Source organism: Erinaceus europaeus, chromosome 11 (genome assembly GCF_950295315.1).
Source record: "Erinaceus europaeus chromosome 11, mEriEur2.1, whole genome shotgun sequence".
In the NCBI taxonomy this organism is placed as follows: Eukaryota; Metazoa; Chordata; class Mammalia; order Eulipotyphla; family Erinaceidae; genus Erinaceus; species Erinaceus europaeus.
Window position 1 is genome coordinate 119,089,767 of NC_080172.1, and position 22,582 is coordinate 119,112,348.

Here is a 22,582-nt window from a genome sequence, read left to right on the forward strand (position 1 = left end):
ATCAGAGCCCGCCTTCCCTCAGCAGGCCTGGGGAGCGGCAGCCCCGCAGATCCCCCCAGGGTCAGGAGACCTGCCTGGCACTTTGCGTCTGTGCCGGGTGGGACTCCTGGGCTGTGCATGAGTGAAAGGCCAGTGCTAGGCCTAGCGGTGGAGCACCTAGTTGAGCGCTCACAAGACAGTGTGCAAAGACCCGGGTTCAAGCCCTGGCTCCCCAACTGCAGCGGGAAAGCTTCTCAAGCGGTCAAACAAGGATGCAGGTCTCTCTCTCTCTCCTTCTCTCTCTCTCTCCCCCTCTTTTCTCAGTTTCTGTCTCTATCCAATAATAAATTAAAACAATAATAACAATAATAAAGAGAGGCCCACTAACAGCCCTCCCCTACTCCTCCCTCCACTGCCAGGTCACACTCCGTCCTTCTCCCTGTCAGGGCACAGAGGCGGCAGCCTCTCTCTTCCTCTTCCCACAGGTGCTACAGCTTTGGAATTGGGCCCCGTGTCTGCCACAGACTGGTGAGAGGACTGGCCACCGTGTCCAAGGGCAGCGCTGAGTTCTTGAAGGCAGGGGAGCGGCTGCAGCCCAAGGTAGACCCAGGGCCTCCTCCTCCTCCTGGGCTCTACCCACAGGCCCAGGGCCTCCCTCTCCTGGTCTGGACCTGCAGGCCCAGGGCCTCCTCCCTCCTGGTCTGACACCCCCAGACCCAGGGCCTCCTCCCTCCTGGTCTGACACCCCCAGGCCCAGGGCCTCCTCCCTCCTGGTCTGACACCCCAGGCCCAGGGCCTCCTCCCTCCTGGTCTGACACCCCCAGGCCCAGGGCCTTCTCCCTCCTGGTCTGACACTCCAGGCCCAGGGCCTCCTCCCTCCTGGTCTGACACCCCCAGGCCCAGGGCCTCCTCCCTCCTGGTCTGACACCCCAGGCCCAGGGCCTCCTCCCTCCTGGTCTGACACCCCCAGGCCCAGGGCCTCCTCCCTCCTGGTCTGACACTCCAGGCCCAGGGCCTCCTCCCTCCTGGTCTGACACCCCAGGCCCAGGGCCTCCCCCTCCTGGTCTGGACCCCCAGACCCAGGGCCTCCTCCTCCTGGTCTGACACCCCAGGCCCAGGGCCTCCTCCCTCCTGGTCTGACACCCCCAGGCCCAGGGCCTCCTCCCTCCTGGTCTGACACCCCAGGCCCAGGGCCTCCTCCCTCCTGGTCTGACACCCCCAGGCCCAGGGCCTCCTCCCTCCTGGTCTGACACCCCAGGCCCAGGGCCTCCTCCCTCCTGGTCTGACACCCCAGGCCCAGGGCCTCCTCCCTCCTGGTCTGGACCTGCAGGCCCAGGGCCTCCCCCTCCTGGTCTGACACCCCCAGGCCCAGGGCCTCCTCCCTCCTGGTCTGACACCCCCAGGCCCAGGGCCTCCTCCCTCCTGGTCTGGACCCCCAGGCTCAGGGCCTCCCCTTCCTGGTCTAGACCCCCAGGCCCAGGGCCTCCCCCTCCTGGTCTGGATCCCCAGGCCCAGGGCCTCCCCCTCCTGGTCTGGACCCGCAAGCCCAGGGCCTTCTCCCTCCTGATCTGACACCCCCAGGCCCAGGGCCTCCTCCCTCCTGGTCTGGACCCGCAGGCCCAGGCAGTCACACAGCCAGCCATTCAGAGTGAGTCAGAGAGGTGGAGACAACAAAGCAACCTTGGGGCACGGACACCCTGGTGCCTTGACTCTGAATCACACACTCCACTGGGATGCATTGGATCGACCTTCTCGTGGTGCATCCTGTAGGAAACTGACGATCCTTCCTAGCCGACTGAATCCACATGGATCCCAGTCACTTTCAAAGCCAGCAACAAGCAGCTCCTGACAGCTTTCAACCTGACGCTGTTGACTGGCTACGGAAGAAGGGCAAACGCTAGAAGAAGACACACTCCACTCACTGATGGGACCTGATGAAGGCTGTGAGGGACGTCCTGCCCTCAGGGATGTAGGGCTGTATCTGGAGTTATTTTTTTCTGGCTCCAAGGAATCTCAGGGGCCCAGCCATCCAGGATGCTGCCTCTTCTCTCCTTCTCCGGCACCATCACTGGTGATGGCTCCACTTCCTGTACAGTGGCCACCGGTAGGGCCACCCTTCAAGTCCTCATGTCAAGCCTGGTCTTCCAGGGAGCAGAGAGAGAGAGCTGGAGTTGGCAGCACAGAAGGGGTGGCATCTGGAGAAGTGAAAAGGAAGAAGGAGCAACAAGCAAGACAACCGTGACAAAGGAGGCCGCCAGAAGCAAACCGATGTCGCGAGGCTCCGGTAGCCTGTGCTGGGCTGAGCCGTGGCCATGGTCGCCGTGACTGGTCATCCTCTTGGGCTCTGAAGAGACAGCGATCCAGCTTTGAAGCTCGGCCGCCATCTCTTCAAAGCTGGGACTCTGCAGCCGGAGACCATGAGTGCTCTGTGCCCGCCGCAGAAAGGAAGGGTCTCTCTTGAAGGAGATATGAGAGCGTGACTCTTCCGCCACCACCCAGTTCATCTGAGGAGACTGGCTGAACGGTGCTGACCCCCAGCTGCCGTCCATGCTGCTCTGCTCTGAGCCCCAGCTGCTGTCCATGCTGCTCTGCTCTGAGCCCCAGCTGCCGTCCATGCTGCTCTGCTCTGACCCCCAGCTGCCGTCCATGCTGCTCTGCTCTGACCCCCCAGCTGCCGCCCATGCTGCTCTGCTCTGAGCCCCAGCTGCCATCCATGCTGCTCTGCTCTGAGCCCCAGCTGCCATCCATGCTGCTCTGCTCTGAGCCCCAGCTGCCATCCATGCTGCTCTGCTCTGACCCCCCAGCTGCCATCCACTGCTGCTCTGCTCTGAGTCCCAGCTGCCGTCCACTGCTGCTGTGCTCTGACCCCCAGCTGCTGTCCACTGCTGCTCTGCTCTGAGCCCCAGCTGCTGTCCATGCTGCTCTGCTCTGAGCCCCAGCTGCCGTCCATGCTGCTCTGCTCTGACCCCCAGCTGCCGTCCATGCTGCTCTGCTCTGACCCCCCAGCTGCCGCCCATGCTGCTCTGCTCTGAGCCCCAGCTGCCATCCATGCTGCTCTGCTCTGAGCCCCAGCTGCCATCCATGCTGCTCTGCTCTGAGCCCCAGCTGCCATCCATGCTGCTCTGCTCTGACCCCCCAGCTGCCATCCACTGCTGCTCTGCTCTGAGTCCCAGCTGCCGTCCACTGCTGCTGTGCTCTGACCCCCAGCTGCTGTCCACTGCTGCTCTGCTCTGAGCCCCAGCTGCCGTCCATGCTGCTCTGCTCTGAGCCCCAGCTGCCGTCCATGCTGCTCTGCTCTGAGCCCCAGCTGCCGTCCATGCTGCTCTGCTCTGACCCCCAGCTGCCGTCCATGCTGCTCTGCTCTGAGCCCCAGCTGCCGTCCATGCTGCTCTGCTCTGAGCCCCAGCTGCCGTCCATGCTGCTCTGCTCTGAGCCCCAGCTGCCGTCCATGCTGCTCTGCTCTGAGCCCCAGCTGCCGTCCATGCTGCTCTGCTCTGACCCCCAGCTGCCGTCCATGCTGCTCTGCTCTGAGCCCCAGCTGCCATCCATGCTGCTCTGCTCTGACCCCCCAGCTGCCATCCATGCTGCTCTGCTCTGACCCCCAGCTGCCGTCCACTGCTGCTCTGCTCTGACCCCCAGCTGCCGTCCACTGCTGCTCTGCTCTGAGCCCCAGCTGCCATCCATGCTGCTCTGCTCTGACCCCCAGCTGCTGTCCACTGCTGCTCTGCTCTGAGTATTGCAGACAGTCTGGCTCCATGGAGAGTTCAGGATTATGGAGCAGCAGATATGGAGGCCCAGGAAGGCACAGGAACGTGCCCAGTGTCACTCTCCTGTCCGTTTGGTGATCCAAGCTCTCTGTGTGGCCCAGGCTAGCTGCAGCCTTGATGTGCACGTCGGATTTCCTTCTTCTAAAACAGGAAGCTGACGTAGGTGACAGCAAGAATGCTCTAGTACATAGACGTGTCTAGGAAGCTCATGGGAACAGCCAGGTGGTAGCTCACCCGGCTAAAGCACTCACATTACAGTGCACAAGGACCCAGGTTCAAATCCCCTGGCCCCCACCTGCAGGGGGAAAGCTTCAGGAGTGGTGAAGCAGGGCTGCAGGTGTCTCTGTCTTTCTCCCTCTCTATAACCCCTCCCCCTCTCAATTTCTCTGTCACTATCCAATAAATAAATAGAATATTTTTAAAAAGAAGTTCACAGGGGGTCGGGCGGTAGTGCAGCAGGTTAAACACATGGCACAAACCGCAAGGACCAGGGTAAGGACCCCGGTTCAAGCCCCCGACTCCCCACCTGCAGGGGAGATGCTTTACAGGTGGTGAAGCAGGTCTGCAGGTGTCTGTTTTTCTCTCCCCCTCTCTGTCTTCCCTTCCTCTCTCCATTTCTCTCTGTCCTATCCAACAGTGAATGACATCAAGAACAACAATAATGACCACAACAAGGCTACAACAACAAGATCAACAAAGGGGGGAAAATGGCCTCCAGGAACAGTGGAGTCATGGTGTAGGCACCGAGCCCAGCAATAAATAACCCTAGAGGCAAAAAAATGAAGAAGTTCACAGGCGGGTGGACGGCTAGGCAAACCCCCCAAACAGACACTTCTCCACTAGCCACATCTGTCCCTGACTCACCTCACCTAGTCTTGGTGTCCTCCCTCCCCCACACAGGGCCCTGTTCACACAGACCCCCCCCCCCACCTGTGTTCTGACCCTCCCGACAGATGGTTAAGTCTCTGAAGAAGGCCATGGCTCCGGTCCTCAGTGACGTGACTGTGGACTGGATCTTCCCTGAGACCACCGAAGTCCTCATCTCACCCATCAGCACCAGCTCCCTCTTCCCTGGAGAACGGCTGGTGGGGTACGGCATCGTGTGTGATGTTTCCTCATACTTCTCCAATCCCCGATCGGTATGTATCTTGGAAGTTTCAACAGTTAATGAGGGCGGGCGGGAGGGGTCCGCAGCCCATGCCCACAAGCTGATCCCTAGAGAGACTGTGGCATCAGAGGCCAGGCAGAGGCACATCAGCTGAGTGCACACGCCAAGTGCACAAGGGCCTGGGTTGGAGTCCTTGGTCCCTACCTGCTGGGCTGGCTTCACGGGCGGGAGACAGACGACCAGGGACTCGTGGCTGAGCTGTACGCAGTATCTCTTTATTCATGTGGAACGCAGCACAATCTAAGCCATCTAAACTATATATAATCACTATCCTGTCCTTATATATACTCGCCAAGTAGGGTGGAAACAGGATGTGAGGTAGAGAGGGTGGAACGAAAAGAGACTGGTGAAAATCAGGGTGTGACAAGGAGAGGGGGCGGAGCAAAAAGGCATCATGAACCAGTGGGGATTGAACCAGTGCCCTGCAGGCAGGGCGGTGCTTAGTTAACAGTGGTTATGTAAATAGAACACAGTGTTAAGCAGGGGGATTAAACCAATGAAACAGGAGGGGTTTTTAGAAGCAGAATTAGAAGCAGACCAACACCTATCTGCAGAGAGAAAGTTTCGCGAGTGGTGAAGCAGGTCTGTAGGTGTCTCTCCGTCTCTCCCTCCCTCTCTACCTCCCCCTCCTCTCTCAATTTCTATCATATCCAATAAAAATGGGGGGAGGGTGAAATGTCCACCAGGAACGATGGATTTATAATGCCTTCACCAAGCCCCAGTGATAACCCTGAGGAAAGAGAGAAAGAAAGAGAAGGAAGAAAGAAGAAAGGAAGGGAGAAAGAAAGAAAGAAAAAGAGAAAGAGAAGGAGAGAAAGAAAGAAAGAAAGAGAGGAAGAAAGAAAGAAAGAAAGAAAGAAAGAAAGAAAGAAAGAAAGAAGAAGGAAGGAAGGAAGGAAGGAAGGAAGGAAGGAAGGAAGGAAGGAAGGAAGGAAGAGGCCAAAAGGGAGAGTCTGTGGCAGCTAGAAATAGTTGGGCCTTGTCTTACAGGTGAGCGGTCCAGGTGTCAAGCATCTGGTCACAGTGACATGACTTGGGTAGACGGTAGCATTTCAGTAGTTTGTCCTCAAGATCACCTGCCAGTGGACTCACTGAAAATGCAGAGTCTTAGGTCCAGCCCAGAGATACTAAGTGAACATCTGGCGAGCACCTGAAGTCTGCGTTCTCTATGAACTCAGCAGAGTGATTCAGAAGAACAACTCAGTTCAGAATAACTGGACTCTGGTTTCTTTCCACAAACACCCCTGTCAGAGCACAGCTCCTGATGTGAGTTTGTGTTTTGTTTATTCACGGGGAATAATTCTCTTGGACTCAGTGGCAGAGTGGGATAAAAAGTGAGATTTTTTTCAAAAGGAGGTGGGATTCTCGCTGAAAATGTGGGCTATGGCTACAGACGCCGTTTCCTTGCTTGGTCTCTCCTCAGGGAGCGGGCTTCTCCATTCCCCTCAAGGGACTTCTCATCTTGTTTTGTTCTAACATGTGTATCTAGCAGGAACAGGCAGGGATAAAAATGGACCTGTAAAAATTACAAGGGTCAACAGACAGAAGCAGGCTGGGGTGTGGGTCCACCTGTCAACGCCCATGTCCAGCGGAGAAGCAATGACAGAAGCCAGACCTCCACCTTCTGCTCCTCATAATCATCCTGGGTCCATGTTCCCAGAGGGATAAAGAACAGGAAAGCTTCCAGTGGAGAGGATTGGGATGTGGAGTTCTGGTGATGAAAAAGGTGTGGAATTGTGTCCCTGTTAACTTTCAATCTTGTTAATCATTATTAAATTAGAAGGGACAGGGTCAAGAACATGTAGCACAGTGGTTATGCAAATGGCCTTCATGCCCAAGGCTCTGAGATCCTAGACTGGAATTCCAGCACCACCATGAGCCCAAGATGAGCACGGCTCTGGTTCTTCTAGCGTTTGCCCTTCTTCCGTAGCCAGTCAACAGCGTCAGGTTGAGCCTGATGTCAAGTTTCGAGACCTCCTTTGAATCTGGAGAGGTGGCAGTCGTTGACTAGGTGGGTCATAGTCTGTCTGGAGCCGCAGGGGCAGTTCGGGTCGTCTCTGGCTCCCCAGCGATGGAACACAGCGGCGCACCGGCCATGGCCTGTTCGATAGCGATTGAGGAGGGCCCAATCATAACGTGCTAGGTCAAAGCCGGGTTGACGCTTGCAGGGGTCTGTGATGAGGTGTTTGTTCTTGACCTCAGCTGACTGCCAGCTCTGTTTCCAGGAGACTGGAACAGAGAAGTTCAGTGTAGGCGTAGGGGACCAGATTGGGTGACGAGACGTCAAGCGTTGAACAGGGTGGGCGAAGATCTCCGCGTATATTGGCAGGTCCGGTCTAGCGTAGACGTGGGAAATGAACTTAGATGATGCCGCATCCCGACGAATATCTGGCGGGGCGATGTTGCTAAGAACTGGCAGCCATGGAACCGGGGTGGAACGGATGGTTCCAGAAATGATCCTCATGGAGGAATATAATTTGGAATCGACCAAGTAGACATGGGGGCTACGGAACCATCCTGGGGCACAGTATTCTGCAGTGGAATAGCATAATGCCAGAGATGATGATCGTAGTGTGGAAGCGCTCGCGCCCCATGAGGAGCTGGCCAGTCTTGCAATGATGTGATTCCTCGCGCCCATCTTTGCTGCAGTTTTTATGAGATGTTAGTGAAATGACAGAGTTTCTGGTAAGAACAGGCCAGTCTGTCAAAGGGCTGGACACCGAGAAGGATGCTGTTACCATTGAGCCCCAGTGAAGCAGGCAGGAGACGTGAGGAGTAGTGGGCAACCCTGCTCTGTGTTCACAATCCTGCACCCAGAAGTGTGTGAAGTGTGTTCTCAGTGTTTCAAGACAACAGCTAGCTTTACATAAAACACCTAGCTTTCTGGATGCCTTAGAATCTCTTTTTTCCCTTTCTTTTTCTTCTTATTAGTGATTTAACAATGATGAACAAGACTGTAAGATCACAGGGGCACAATTCCACACAGTTCCCACCACCAGAGTGCCATATCCCATCCCCTCCATTGGAAGCTTCCCTGTTCTTTATCCCTCTGGGAGCCTGGACCCAAATTCTTTATAGGGAGCAGCAGGTGGGAGTTCTGGCCTCTGTCATTGCTTCTCCGCTGGACATGGGTGTCGGCAGGTGGATCCACACCCCCAGCCTATGTCTGTCTGTCCCTAGTGGGGCAGGGCTCTGGAGAGGGGAGACTCCAGGACACATGGGTGAGGGTGTCTGCCCAGGGAATTCAGGGTGGAATCCTAGTGGTGTCTGCACCTTGGTGGCTGAAAGGCATCAAGATAAAAAGCAGGAAACAGTCAGGACGACGTGCTGTGGAGAGCAGGATTCAAGTGTGGTGAGAAAACAACAAGCAAAACACCAGTCAAGGTTTCTGTCCATCTTGGAGGTCTGGGAGGCGGAGCCACTCCAGAACTGACCTGCCAGAAGAGCCTGGAAAAGCCATCGGACCCTTTCTGCTCAACCCAAGAGACTGGCTACATATCCTCCCAACACAAGTAAGAAGGAGGCAGAGCCGGCTGGTGTGAGGGGGCTCTCCACAGCTCCCCTGGAACGTGGTCTAGTACAGGAGAGGAAGTCCCTCGTAAGAAAGACACACCGATCAACGTGATGTAGGGAGAAGCTAGGCCGTGGCACATCCAGTGAGCACATACTATCCTGCATGAGGACCTGGGTTCAAGCCCCAGTCTCCACCTTCAGGGGAGGGGCCGGGGTGCTTCACATGCAGTGGAGCAGGGCTGCAGGTGTCTCCCTCTCCCTCTCCCACTTCTAGCCAAATTTTCTTTCTTTACCCTGTCAAATAAAAGAAAGGAAGGGGGAGGAAAAAGAGAGAGATAGAAAGCAATGGCCACAAGAAAGAGTGGATTCACCATGCGTGTACGTGCATCACACCCTTGGTACCACGAAAAAAAAATAAAACAATGTTTTATAAACAATGCACAGACTTGGGTCCTAGGACTTGGAGCAACTGTCAGGAAGCAAGACTAACTAACCCTACAGGAAGATGCTCACTTACAAGAGGTGCCAGAATCTGTACAGCCAGGTGTCAAAGTGTCGGGACAGCCAAAATGCCTGCAGGAAGGGAGAAAGGTTCAAGGTAGTGGCCAGTGTAAGTTATATGGTCCAGTTTATGTAAAACAGAAAAAATTTTCAAAGTCCTTTAATGTATTTTACCTTTCTGTAAGGAAGTATGGAATGGGAGGGCCAGGTGGTTGGTTCCTAGTGTAGGTTTTGGTTTCCTATCTGGAGACAGGAGTGATATTTATAATCATTTATTTTATTTTTAACCAGAGCCCTGCTCAGCCCTGCCTTATGGTGGCGCGGGGGATTGAACCTGAGACCTCGGAGCCTCAGACACGAGAGCCTTTTTGCATAACCATTATGCTGTCATCCCCACCCAATACTTTAAGATATTCAAATAAGAAAAGTAAATTGGGCCCAGGCAGGGTGCATCTGACTAACTGCACACGTCACAGTGCACAAGGACCCAGTTTGAGCCCCTGGTCCCCACCTGCGGGAAAAGCCCCAGGAGGGGTGAAGCTGGGCCACATGTCTCTGTGTCTCTCTCCCTCCATCTTCTATATATTGTTTAAGCAAGTTAAAGAGCAGTGCCAGCAACCTACATGATGTGAAGTCAGCACCATTACCCTTCTCTGGAACAGAATTCTCTCTCAATTTTTCCAACCTGTGTGTGTATGTCTCCTCTCACAGCCCCTGCTCCAAGGATGCATCACACCCAGCCCCCTCCTCTCTCTCTCTCTCTCTCTCTCTCTCTCTCTCTCCTCTCTCTCTCCCTCTCTCTCTCTCTCCTCTCCCTCCTCTCTCTCTCCCTCTCCCTCCCTCTCTCTCTCCCTCTCTCCCTCTCCCTTTCCCCCTCCCTCTCCCTCCCTCTCTCTCTCTCCTCTCTCTCTCCCTCTCTCCCTCTCCCTCTCTCCCTCCCTCTCCCTCTCTCCCCCTCCCCCCTCTCTCTCCCTCTTTCTCCCCCTTCCCTCCTTCTCTCTCCTTCTTTCCCTCTCTCTCTCTTCTTTCCCTCTCTCTCTCTCTCTCTCCCTCTCTCTCTTTCTCTCCCCTTCCCCTCCCCTCCCTCTCTCTCCCTCTCTCCCTCTCCTTCTCCCCCTCCCTCTCCCTCTCCCCCTCCCTCTCCCTCTCCCTCTCTCCCTCTCCCTCTCCTCCTCCCTCTCCCCCTCCCTCTCCCTCTCCTCCTCCCTCTCCCCCTCCCTCTCCCTCTCCCTCTCCCTCTCCCTCTCCCCCTCCCTCTCCCTCTCCCTATCCCCCTCTCTCTCTCTCTTTCTCCCCCACCCCTCCCCTCCCTCCCCCTCTCTCCTCCCTCCCTCCAGGACAGGCAGCTAAGACACAGCAGGCTGCACCCCCAGGACTCCACCAGCTCCTTCTCTACCATTTGCAGGAGGAGGGGCCCAGCCCAGACAGTGGCGACTGCGCCCAGAGTGCAGGGACCCCCGTGAGCCTGTGGCGGGTCAGAGGCTCCAAGCCTTCCAGTGGAGACGCCGCCTTGAGTTCTGGTTAGTCCGCTGCCCTTGGGTCGCTTCTTTCTCCAAGGGGCCCGGCTGGCATGTCTCCATGCCTAAGCTCTTTCTACATCAGCTCTTCTTAGAGAATTAGCGGTGCATGGGGGGGGGGGTGAAGTAGTCCACAGTCTAGAAACCTGAGGCTTGACGCTTAAAGCAGTTTAACTAAGCTCATGATGGAGGCGGGTCCCAGAGGTTCCAAGATAGCTGGGGGTGGGGGGCATGGTGCAGCTGGTCAATGCACAGGGTACCAAACACAAGTACCTGTGCTAGCATCTGGGTCCCAGCCTGCAGCTCCTCACCTGCAGGGGGACATTTCACAAGCAGTGAAGCAGGTCTGCAGGCATCTCTCTCTCTCTCTCTCTCTCTCTCTCTCTCTCTCCCTCTCTCTCCCCTCCTCTCTCAATTTCTCTCTGTCCTCTCCAACAAAATGGAAAAAATGGCTGCCAGGAGCAGTGGGTTCCCAGTGCTAGCACCTAGCACCTATGATAACGCTGGAGGAGAATAAAGACTAGCTGTCTGTCTCCACACTCCACCTGGTGTTGGCCTTTCCCTTCTGAAGATGTTGACTGGCTGCCTACAAAGCCTGAGTACTGAGCACAGTGAGCAAAGCAGCAGTCACTCAGTCAGCCTGTGTCCAGAGCACAGTGAGCAAAGCAGCAATCACTCAGTCAGCCTGTGTCCAGCAAGGGCGTCCCCACTCGCAGATGGATGCAGGGAATGGATACATGCAAACTTACGAAAAGGGTGACCAAGCTGTCTCTAAGGCTGTGACGACGGTGGTGGTTTTCCCGGGGGTGGGGGGCACAAAGGCTGAAGGGTGACTGAACTTTAGTAATGGGGGAATCAGGAAGTTTCACCCTGTAATCCTATAGTCTTGGAAATGGTTATTATACCAGTAATTTAAAAAGAAAAATAGAAAGATAGGGGCCACATGGTGCCATGTAGCATAGAATAGTGACATCATCATGCAAAAAAGGCCTGGTTTCAAGCCACTTGTGCGCACCTGCATGGGGGACTTACACAACTGGTGAAGCAGTGATGCAGGTATCCCTCTTTCTCTATCCCTCTCTATCTCCACCTTCACTCTCAATTTCTGTTAGAAAGAAGGGCAGGAAGGAATGAAGGAACAGAGGGAGGGAGGGAAGAGGAGAAAGAAAGAAAGAAAGAAAGAAAGAAAGAAAGAAAGAAAGAAAGAAAGAGAAATAAGGAAATAAAATAGTGTGAATCAGGAAGAAAAATAGGCAAAGACAGCACCTGTTTTTGAGAAGCTCTTGTGAGAGAGACAGTAGATATCAATGCTGACAGAAATCAGAATGAAAGGGACCACAGGGAGTCTGACAAGCATGAGGGACCCTGGGAAAATCACTTCTGGTAATGGAAACAGGCAAGGACCCATGAGAACACAGCGTCTTAGAGGGCAAAAGGGAAAGAGAGGGGAGAGGCACCGAGGACACTCAAAGGACACTGCTGACACCACTAGTGTGCTTGCAGAGGAGCTGGGGAAGGGTGGAAGGAGAAAGCACAAGAGATGAAGGGAGGACCAGATGACCAGTCTCCATGAGCTATAAGACCAGATGAGGCCAGTCTCCATGAGCTATAGACCAGATGAGACCAGTCTCCATGAGCTATAGACCAGATGAGGCCAGTCTCCATGAGCTATAAGACCAGATGAGGCCAGTCTCCATGAGCTATAGACCAGATGAGACCAGTCTCCATGAGCTATAAGACCAGATGAGGCCAGTCTCCATGAGCTATAAGACCAGATGAGGCCAGTCTCCATGAGCTATAGACCAGATGAGACCAGTCTCCATGAGATATAGACCAGATGAGGCCAGTCTCCATGAGCTATAAGACCAGATGAGGCCAGTCTCCATGAGCTATAGACCAGATGAGACCAGTCTCCATGAGCTATAAGACCAGATGAGGCCAGTCTCCATGAGCTATAAGACCAGATGAGGCCAGTCTCCATGAGCTATAGACCAGATGAGACCAGTCTCCATGAGCTATAGTCCAGATGAGACCAGTCTCCATGAGCTATAGATCAGATGAGGCCAGTCTCCATGAGCTATAAGACTAGATGAGGCCAGTCTCCATGAGCTATAAGACCAGATGAGGCCAGTCTCCATGAGCTATAGACCAGAAGAGGCCAGTCTCCATGAGCTATAGACCAGATGAGGCCAGTCTCCATGAGCTATAGACCAGATGACCAGTCTCCATGAGCTATAGACCAGATGAGGCCAGTCTCCATGAGCTATAGACCAGATGAGGCCAGTCTCCATGAGCTATAGACCAGATGAGACCAGTCTCCATGAGCTATAGACCAGATGACCAGTCTCCATGAGCTATAGACCAGATGAGGCCAGTCGCCATGAGCTATAGACCAGATGAGACCAGTCTCCAAGAGCTATAGACCAGATGACCAGTCTCCATGAGCTATAGACCAGATGAGGCCAGTCTCCATGAGCTATAGACCAGATGAGCCAGTCTCCATGAGCTACAGACCAGATGAGACCAGTCTCCATGAGCTATAGAAAATACGAGGCCAGTCTCCATGAGCCATAAGACCAGATGAGGCCAGCCTACATGAGCTATAGAACATATGAGGCCAGTCTCCATGAGCTATAGACCAGAAGAGGCCAGTCTCCATGAGCTATAAGGCCAGATGAGACCAGCCTCCATGAGCTATAGACCAGATGAGGCCAGTCTCCATGAGCTATAGACCAGATGAGACCAGTCTCCATGAGCTATAAGACCAGATGAGACCAGTCTCCATGAGCTATAAGACCAGATGAGACCAGTCTCCATGAGCTATAAGACCAGATGGGACCAGCCTCCATGAGCTATAAGACCAGATGAGACCAGTCTCCATGAGCTATAAAACCAGATGAGGCCAGACTCCATGAGCTATAAGACCAGATGAGGCCAGACTCCATGAGCTATAAGACCAGATGAGGCCAGTATCCATGAGCTATAGACCAGATGAGGCCAGCCTTCCTGAGCTATAAGACCAGATGAGACCAGTCTCCATGAGCTATAGACCAGATGAGACCAGTCTCCATGAGCTATAAGACCAGATGAGACCAGTCTCCATGAGCTATAAGACCAGATGAGACCAGTCTCAATGAGCTATAAGACCAGATGAGGCCAGTCTCCATGAGCTATAGAACATATGAGGCCAGTCTCCATGAGCTATAGACCAGATGAGTGCAGTCTCCATGAGCTATAGACCAGATGAGACCAGTCTCCATGAGCTATAAGACCAGATGAGACCAGCCTCCATGAGCTATAAGAAGAGATGAGACCAGCCTCCATGAGCTATAGACCAGATGAGGCCAGTCTCCGTGAGCTATAAGACCAGATGAGACCAGCCTTCCTGAGCTATAAGACCAGATGAGGCCAGCCTTCGTGAGCTATAACACCAGATGAGGCCAGTCTCCATGAGCTATAGACCAGATGAGACAAGTCTCCATGAGCTATAAGACCAGATGAGACCAGTCTCCATGAGCTATAAGACCAGATGAGACCAGTCTCCATGAGCTATAAGACCAGATGAGACCAGTCTCCATGAGCTATAAGACCAGATGAGACCAGTCTCCATGAGCTATAAGACCAGATGGGACCAGCCTCCATGAGCTATAAGACCATATGAGACCAGTCTCCATGAGCTATAAGACCAGATGAGGCCAGACTCCATGAGCTATAAGACCAGATGAGGCCAGTATCCATGAGCTAGAGACCAGATGAGGCCAGCCTTCCTGAGCTATAATACCAGATGAGACCAATCTCCATGAGCTATAAGACCAGATGAGACCAGTCTCTATGAGCTATAAGACCAGATGAGACCAGCCTCCATGAGCTATAAGACCATATGAGACCAGTCTCCATGAGCTATAAGACCAGATTAGGCCAGTCTCCATGAGCTATAGACCAGATGAGGCCAGTCTCCATGAGCTATAGACCAGATGAGGCCAGCCTTCGTGAGCTATAAGACCAGATGAGACCAGCCTCCATGAGCTATAGACCAGATGAGGCCAGTCTCCATGAACTATAAGACCAGATGAGGCCAGTATCCATGAGCTATAGACCAGATGAGGCCAGCCTTCCTGAGCTATAATACCAGATGAGACCAGCCTCCATGAGCTATAGACCAGATGAGACCAGTCTCCATGAGCTATAAGACCAGATTAGGCCAGTCTCCATGAGCTATAATACCAGATGAGGCCAGTCTCCATGAGCTATAGACCAGATGAGACCAGTCTCCATGAGCTATAAGACCAGATGAGGCCAGTCTCCATGAGCTATAATACCAGATGAGGCCAGTCTCCATGAGCTATAGACCAAATGAGGCCAGTCTCCATGAGCTATAGACCAGATGAGACCAGTCTCCATGAGCTATAAGACCAGATGAGGCCAGTCTCCATGAGCTATAAGACCAGATGAGGCCAGTCTCCATGACCTATAGACCAGATGAGACCAGTCTCCATGAGCTATAAGACCAGATGAGGCCAGACTCCATGAGCTATAAGACCAGATGAGGCCAGTCTCCATGAGCTATAGACCAGATGAGACCAGTCTCCATGAGCTATAGACCAGATGAGTCCAGTCTCCATGAGCTATAGACCAGATGAGGCCAGTCTCCATGAGCTATAGACCAGATGACGCCAGTCTCCATGAGCTATAGACCAGATGAGGCCAGTCTCCATGAGCTATAGACCAGATGACCAGTCTCCATGAGCTATAGACCAGATGAGGCCAGTATGCATGAGCTATAGACCAGATGACACCAGTCTCCATGAGCTATAGACCAGATGAGACCAGTCTCCATGAGCTATAGACCAGATGACCAGTCTCCATGAGCTATAGACCAGATGAGGCCAGTCTCCATGAGCTATAGACCAGATGAGACCAGTCTCCATGAGCTATAGACCAGATGACTAGTCTCCATGAGCTATAGACCAGATGAGGCCAGTATCCATGAGCTATAGACCAGATGAGACCAGTCTCCATGAGCTATAGACCAGATGAGACCAGTCTCCATGAGCTATAGAACATACGAGGCCAGTCTCCATGAGCTATAAGAGCAGATGAGACCAGTCTCTATGAGCTATAAGACCAGATGAGACCAGCCTCCATGAGCTATAAGACCAGATGAGACCAGTCTCCATGAGCTATAAGACCAGATGACGCCAGACTCCATGAGCTATAAAACCAGATGAGGCCAGACTCCATGAGCTATAAGATCAGATGAGGCCAGTATCCATGAGCTATAGACCAGATGAGGCCAGCCTTCCTGAGCTATAAGACCAGATGAGACCAGTCTCCATGAACTATAGACCAGATGAGACCAGTCTCCATGAGCTATAAGACCAGATGAGACCAGTCTCCATGAGCTATAAGACCAGATGAGACCAGTCTCCATGAGCTATAAGACCAGATGAGGCCAGTCTCCATGAGCTATAGAACATATGAGGCCAGTCTCCATGAGCTATAGACCAGATGAGACCAGTCTCCATGAGTTATAGACCAGATGAGACCAGTCTCCATGAGCTATAGACCAGATGAGACCAGTCTCCATGAGCTATAAGACCAGATGAGGCCAGTCTCCATGAGCTATAAGACCAGATGAGGCCAGTCTCCATGACCTATAGACCAGATGAGACCAGTCTCCATGAGCTATAAGACCAGATGAGGCCAATCTCCATGAGCTATAAGATCAGATGAGGCCAGTCTCCATGAGCTATAGACCAGATGAGACCAGTCTCCATGAGCTACAGACCAGATGAGACCAGTCTCCATGAGCTATAGACCAGATGAGGCCAGTCTCCATGAGCTATAGACCAGATGACGCCAGTCTCCATGAGCTATAGACCAGATGAGGCCAGTCTCCATGAGCTATAGACCAGATGACCAGTCTCCATGAGCTATAGACCAGATGAGGCCAGTATCCATGAGCTATAGACCAGATGAGACCAGTCTCCATGAGCTATAGACCAGATGAGACCAGTCTCCTTGAGCTATAGACCAAATGACCAGTCTCCATGAGCTATAGACCAGATGAGGCAAGTCTCCATGAGCTATAGACCAGATGAGACCAGTCTCCATGAGCTATAGACCAGATGACTAGTCTCCATGAGCTATAGACCAGATGAGGCCAGTATCCATGAGCTATAGACCAGATGAGACCAGTCTCCATGAGCTATAGAACAGATGAGACCAGTCTCCATGAGCTATAGAACATACGAGGCCAGTCTCCATGAGCTATAAGACCAGATGAGGCCAGTCTCCATGAGCTATAAGACCAGATGAGACCAGCCTCCATGAGCTATAGACCAGATGAGACCAGTCTCCATGAGCTATAAGACCAGATGAGACCAGCCTCCATGAGCTATAAGACCAGATGAGACCAGTCTCCATGAGCTATAAGACCAGATGAGGCCAGACTCCATGAGCTATAAGACCAGATGAGGCCAGACTCCATGAGCTATAAGACCAGATGAGGCCAGTATCCATGAGCTATAGACCAGATGAGGCCAGCCTTCCTGAGCTATAAGACCAGATGAGACCAGTCTCCATGAGCTATAGACCAGATGAGACCAGTCTCCATGAGCTATAAGACCAGATGAGACCAGTCTCCATGAGCTATAAGACCAGATGAGACCAGTCTCCATGAGCTATAAGACCAGATGAGGCCAGTCTCCATGAGCTACAGAACATATGAGGCCAGTCTCCATGAGCTATAGACCAGATGAGACCAGTCTCCATGAGCTATAGACCAGATGAGACCAGTCTCCATGAGCTATAAGACCAGATGAGGCTAGTATCCATGAGCTAGAGACCAGATGAGGCCAGCCTTCCCGAGCTATAATACCAGATGAGACCAGTCTCCATGAGCTATAGACCAGATGAGGCCAGTCTCCATGAGCTATAGACCAGATGAGGCCAGCCTTCGTGAGCTATAAGACCAGATGAGACCAGCCTCCGTGAGCTATAGACCAGATGAGGCCAGTCTCCATGAACTATAAGACCAGATGAGGCCAGTATCCATGAGCTATAGACCAGATGAGGCCAGCCTTCCTGAGCTATAATACCAGATGAGACCAGCCTCCATGAGCTATAGACCACATGAGACCAGTCTCCATGAGCTATAAAACCAGATGAGGCCAGTCTCCATGAGCTATAATACCAGATGAGGCCAGTCTCCATGAGCTATAGACCAGATGAGACCAGTCTCCATGAGCTATAAGACCAGATGAGGCCAGTCTCCATAAGCTACAATACCAGATGAGGCCAGTCTCCATGAGCTATAAGACCAGATGAGACCAGTCTCCATGAGCTATAAGACCAGATGAGGCCAGACTCCATGAGCTATAAGACCAGATGAGGCCAGTATCCATGAGCTAGAGACCAGATGAGGCCAGCCTTCCTGAGCTATAATACCAGATGAGACCAGTCTCCATGAGCTATAAGACCAGATGAGACCAGTCTCTATGAGCTATAAGACCAGATGAGACCAGCCTCCATGAGCTATAAGACCATATGAGACCAGTCTCCATGAGCTATAGACCAGATGAGGCCAGCCTTCGTGAGCTATAACACCAGATGAGGCCAGTCTCCATGAGCTATAGACCAGATGAGACCAGTCTCCATGAACTATAGACCAGATGAGACCAGTCTCCATGAGCTATAAGACCAGATGAGGCCAGTCTCCATGAGCTATAATACAAGATGAGGCCAGTCTCCATGAGCTATAGACCAGATGAGACCAGTCTCCATGAGCTATAAGACCAGATGAGGCCAGTCTCCATGAGCTATAATACCAGATGAGGCCAGTCTCCATGAGCTATAGACCAGATGAGGCCAGTCTCCATGAGCTATAGACCAGATGAGACCAGTCTCCATGAGCTATAAGACCAGATGAGGCCAGTCTCCATGAGCTATAAGACCAGATGAGGCCAGTCTCCATGACCTATAGACCAGATGAGACCAGTCTCCATGAGCTATAAGACCAGATGAGGCCAATCTTCATGAGCTATAAGACCAGATGAGGCCAGTCTCCATGAGCTATAGACCAGATGAGACCAGTCTCCGTGAGCTATAGACCAGATGAGACCAGTCTCCATGAGCTATAGACCAGATGAGGCCAGTCTCCATGAGCTATAGACCAGATAACGCCAGTCTCCATGAGCTATAGACCAGATGAGGCCAGTCTCCATGAGCTATAGACCAGATGACCAGTCTCCATGAGCTATAGACCAGATGAGGCCAGTATCCATGAGCTATAGACCAGATGAGACCAGTCTCCATGAGCTATAGACCAGATGAGACCAGTCTCCATGAGCTATAGACCAGTTGAACAGTTTCCATGAGCTATAGACCAGATGAGGCCAGTCTCCATGAGCTATAGACCAGATGAGACCAGTCTCCATGAGCTATAGACCAGATGACTAGTCTCCATGAGCTATAGACCAGATGAGGCCAGTATCCATGAGCTATAGACCAGATGAGACCAGTCTCCATGAGCTATAGACCAGATGAGACCAGTCTCCATGAGGTATAGTACATACGAGGCCAGTCTCCATGAGCTATAAGACCAGATGAGGCCAGTCTCCATGAGCTATAAGACCAGATGAGACCAGCCTCCATGAGCTATAGACCAGAGGAGACCAGTCTCCATGAGCTATAAGACCAGATGAGACCAGCCTCCATGAGCTATAAGACCAGATGAGACCAGTCTCCATGAGCTATAAGACCAGATGTGGCCAGACTCCATGAGCTATAAGACCAGATGAGGCCAGACTCCATGAGCTATAAGACCAGATGAGGCCAGTATCCATGAGCTATACACCAGATGAGGCCAGCCTTCCTGAGCTATAAGACCAGATGAGACCAGTCTCCATGAGCTATAGACCAGATGAGACCAGTCTCCATGAGCTATAAGACCAGATGAGACCAGTCTCCATGAGCTATAAGACCAGATGAGACCAGTCTCCATGAGCTATAAGACCAGATGAGGCCAGTCTCCATGAGCTATAGAACATATGAGGCCAGTCTCCATGAGCTATAGACCAGATGAGACCAGTCTCCATGAGCTATAGACCAGATGAGACCAGTCTCCATGAGCTATAAGACCAGATGAGACCAGCCTCCATGAGCTATAAGAACAGATGAGACCAGCCTCCATGAGCTATAGGCCAGATGAGGCCAGTCTCTGTGAGCTATAAGACCAGATGAGACCAGCCTTCCTGAGCTATAAGACCAGATGAGGCCAGCCTTCGTGAGCTATAACACCAGATGAGGCCAGGCTCCATGCGCTATAGACCAGATGAGACAAGTCTCCATGAGCTTAAGACCAGATGAGACCAGTCTCCATGAGCTATAAGACCAGATGAGACCAGTCTCCATGAGCTATAAGACCAGATGAGGCCAGACTCCATGAGCTATAAGACCAGATGAGGCCAGTATCCATGAGCTAGAGACCAGATGAGGCCAGCCTTCCTGAGCTATAATACCAGATGAGACCAGTCTCCATGAGCTATAAGACCAGATGAGACCAGTCTCTATGAGCTATAAGACCAGATGAGACCAGCCTCCATGAGCTATAAGACCATATGAGACCAGTCTCCATGAGCTATAGACCAGATGAGGCCAGCCTTCGTGAGCTATAACACCAGATGAGGCCAGTCTCCATGAGCTATAGACCAGATGAGACCAGTCCCCATGAGCTATAAGACCAGATGAGGCCAGTATCCATGAGCTATAGACCAGATGAGGCCAGTCTCCATGAGCTATAGACCAGATGAGGCCAGCCTTCGTGAGCTATAAGACCAGATGAGACCAGCCTCCATGAGCTATAGACCAGATGAGGCCAGTCTCCATGAACTATAAGACCAGATGAGGCCAGTATCCATGAGCTATAGACCAGATGAGGCCAGCCTTCCTGAGCTATAATACCAGATGAGACCAGCCTCCATGAGCTATAGACCAGATGAGACCAGTCTCCATGAGCTATAAGACCAGATGAGGCCAGTCTCCATGAGCTATAATACCAGATGAGGCCAGTCTCCATGAGCTATAGACCAGATGAGACCAGTCTCCATGAGCTATAAGACCAGATGAGGCCAGTCTCCATGAGCTATAATACCAGATGAGGCCAGTCTCCATGAGCTATAGACCAGATGAGGCCAGTCTCCATGAGCTATAGACCAGATGAGACCAGTCTCCATGAGCTATAAGACCAGATGAGGCCAGTCTCCATGAGCTATAAGACCAGATGAGGCCAGTCTCCATGACCTATAGACCAGATGAGACCAGTCTCCATGAGCTATAAGACCAGATGAGGCCAATCTCCATGAGGTATAAGACCAGATGAGGCCAGTCTCCATGAGCTATAGACCAGATGAGACCAGTCTCCATGAGCTATAGACCAGATGAGACCAGTCTCCATGAGCTATAGACCAGATGAGGCCAGTCTCTATGAGCTATAGACCAGATGACGCCAGTCTCCATGAGCTATAGACCAGATGAGGCGAGTCTCCATGAGCTATAGACCAGATGACCAGTCTCCATGAGCTATAGACCAGATGAGGCCAGTATCCATGAGCTATAGACCAGATGAGACCAGTCTCCATGAGCTATAGACCAGATGAGACCAGTCTCCATGAGCTATAGACCAGATGACCAGTCTCCATGAGCTATAGACCAGAAGAGGCCAGTCTCCATGAGCTATAGACCAGATGACCAGTCTCCATGAGCTATAGACCAGATGACTAGTCTCCATGAGCTATAGACCAGATGAGGCCAGTATCCATGATCTATAGAACATACGAGGCCAGTCTTCATGAGCTATAAGACCAGATGAGGCCAGTCTCCATGAGCTATAGACCAGATGAGACCTGTCTCCATGAGCTATAGACCAGATGACCAGTCTCCATGAGCTATAGACCAGATTAGGCCAGTCTCCATGAGCTATAGACCAGATGAGACTAGTCTCCATGAGCTATAGACCAGATGACTAGTCTCCATGAGCTATATACCAAATGAGGCCAGTATCCATGATCTATAGACCAGATGAGACCAGTCTCCATGAGCTATAGACCAGATGAGACCAGTCTCCATGAGCTATAGAACATACGAGGCCAGTCTTCATGAGCTATAAGACCAGATGAGGCCAGTCTCCATGAGCTATAAGACCAGATGAGACCAGCCTACATGAGCTATAGACCAGATGAGACCAGTCTCCATGAGCTATAAGACCAGATGAGACCAGCCTCCATGAGCTATAAGACCAGATGAGACCAGTCTCCATGAGCTATAATACCAGATGAGGCCAGACTCCATGAGCTATAAGACCAGATGAGGCCAGACTCCATGAGCTATAAGACCAGATGAGGCCAGTCTCCATGAGCTAGAGACCAGATGAGGCCAGCCTTCCTGAGCTATAAGACCAGATGAGACCAGTCTCCATGAGCTATAGACCAGATGAGACCAGTCTCCATGAGCTATAAGACCAGATGAGACCAGTCTCCATGAGCTATAAGACCAGATGAGACCAGTCTCCATGAGCTATAAGACCAGATGAGGCCAGTCTCCATGAGCTATAGAACATATGAGGCCAGTCTCCATGAGCTATAGACCAGATGAGACCAGTCTCCATGAGCTATAGACCAGATGAGACCAGTCTCCATGAGCTATAAGACCAGATGAGACCAGCCTCCATGAGCTATAAGAACAGATGAGACCAGCCTCCATGAGCTATAGACCAGATGAGGCCAGTCTCCGTGAGCTATAAGACCAGATGAGACCAGTCTCCATGAGCTATAGACCAGATGAGACCAGTCTCCATGAGCTATAAGACCAGATGAGGCCAGTATCCATGAGCTATAGACCAGATGAGGCCAGTCTGATGAGCTATAGACCAGATGAGGCCAGCCTTCGTGAGCTATAAGACCAGATGAGACCAGCCTCCATGAGCTATAGACCAGAGGAGGCCAGTCTACATGAACTATAAGACCAGATGAGGCCAGTATCCATGAGCTATAGACCAGATGAGGCCAGCCTTCCTGAGCTATAATACCAGATGAGACCAGCCTCCATGAGCTATAGACCAGATGAGACTAGTCTCCATG

General features: G+C 52.3%; 2 protein-coding genes across 2 annotated transcripts in view; one reads left to right on the top strand and one right to left on the bottom strand.

Moving 5' to 3' along the window:
• The window catches only part of DDOST (dolichyl-diphosphooligosaccharide--protein glycosyltransferase non-catalytic subunit), a 321,069-nt gene that overhangs the window by 66,686 nt on the left and 231,801 nt on the right, over positions 1 to 22,582 (bottom strand). The gene's annotated exons all lie outside the window — the stretch shown is intronic.
• The window catches only part of VWA5B1 (von Willebrand factor A domain containing 5B1), an 84,446-nt gene that overhangs the window by 29,036 nt on the left and 32,828 nt on the right, over positions 1 to 22,582 (top strand). The window contains exons 10-12 of the mRNA XM_060202399.1: positions 465 to 579; positions 4,700 to 4,885; positions 10,334 to 10,448. Coding sequence (XP_060058382.1) covers positions 465 to 579; positions 4,700 to 4,885; positions 10,334 to 10,448 — 416 coding nt within the window. The remainder of the gene's footprint in view (positions 1 to 464; positions 580 to 4,699; positions 4,886 to 10,333; positions 10,449 to 22,582) is intronic.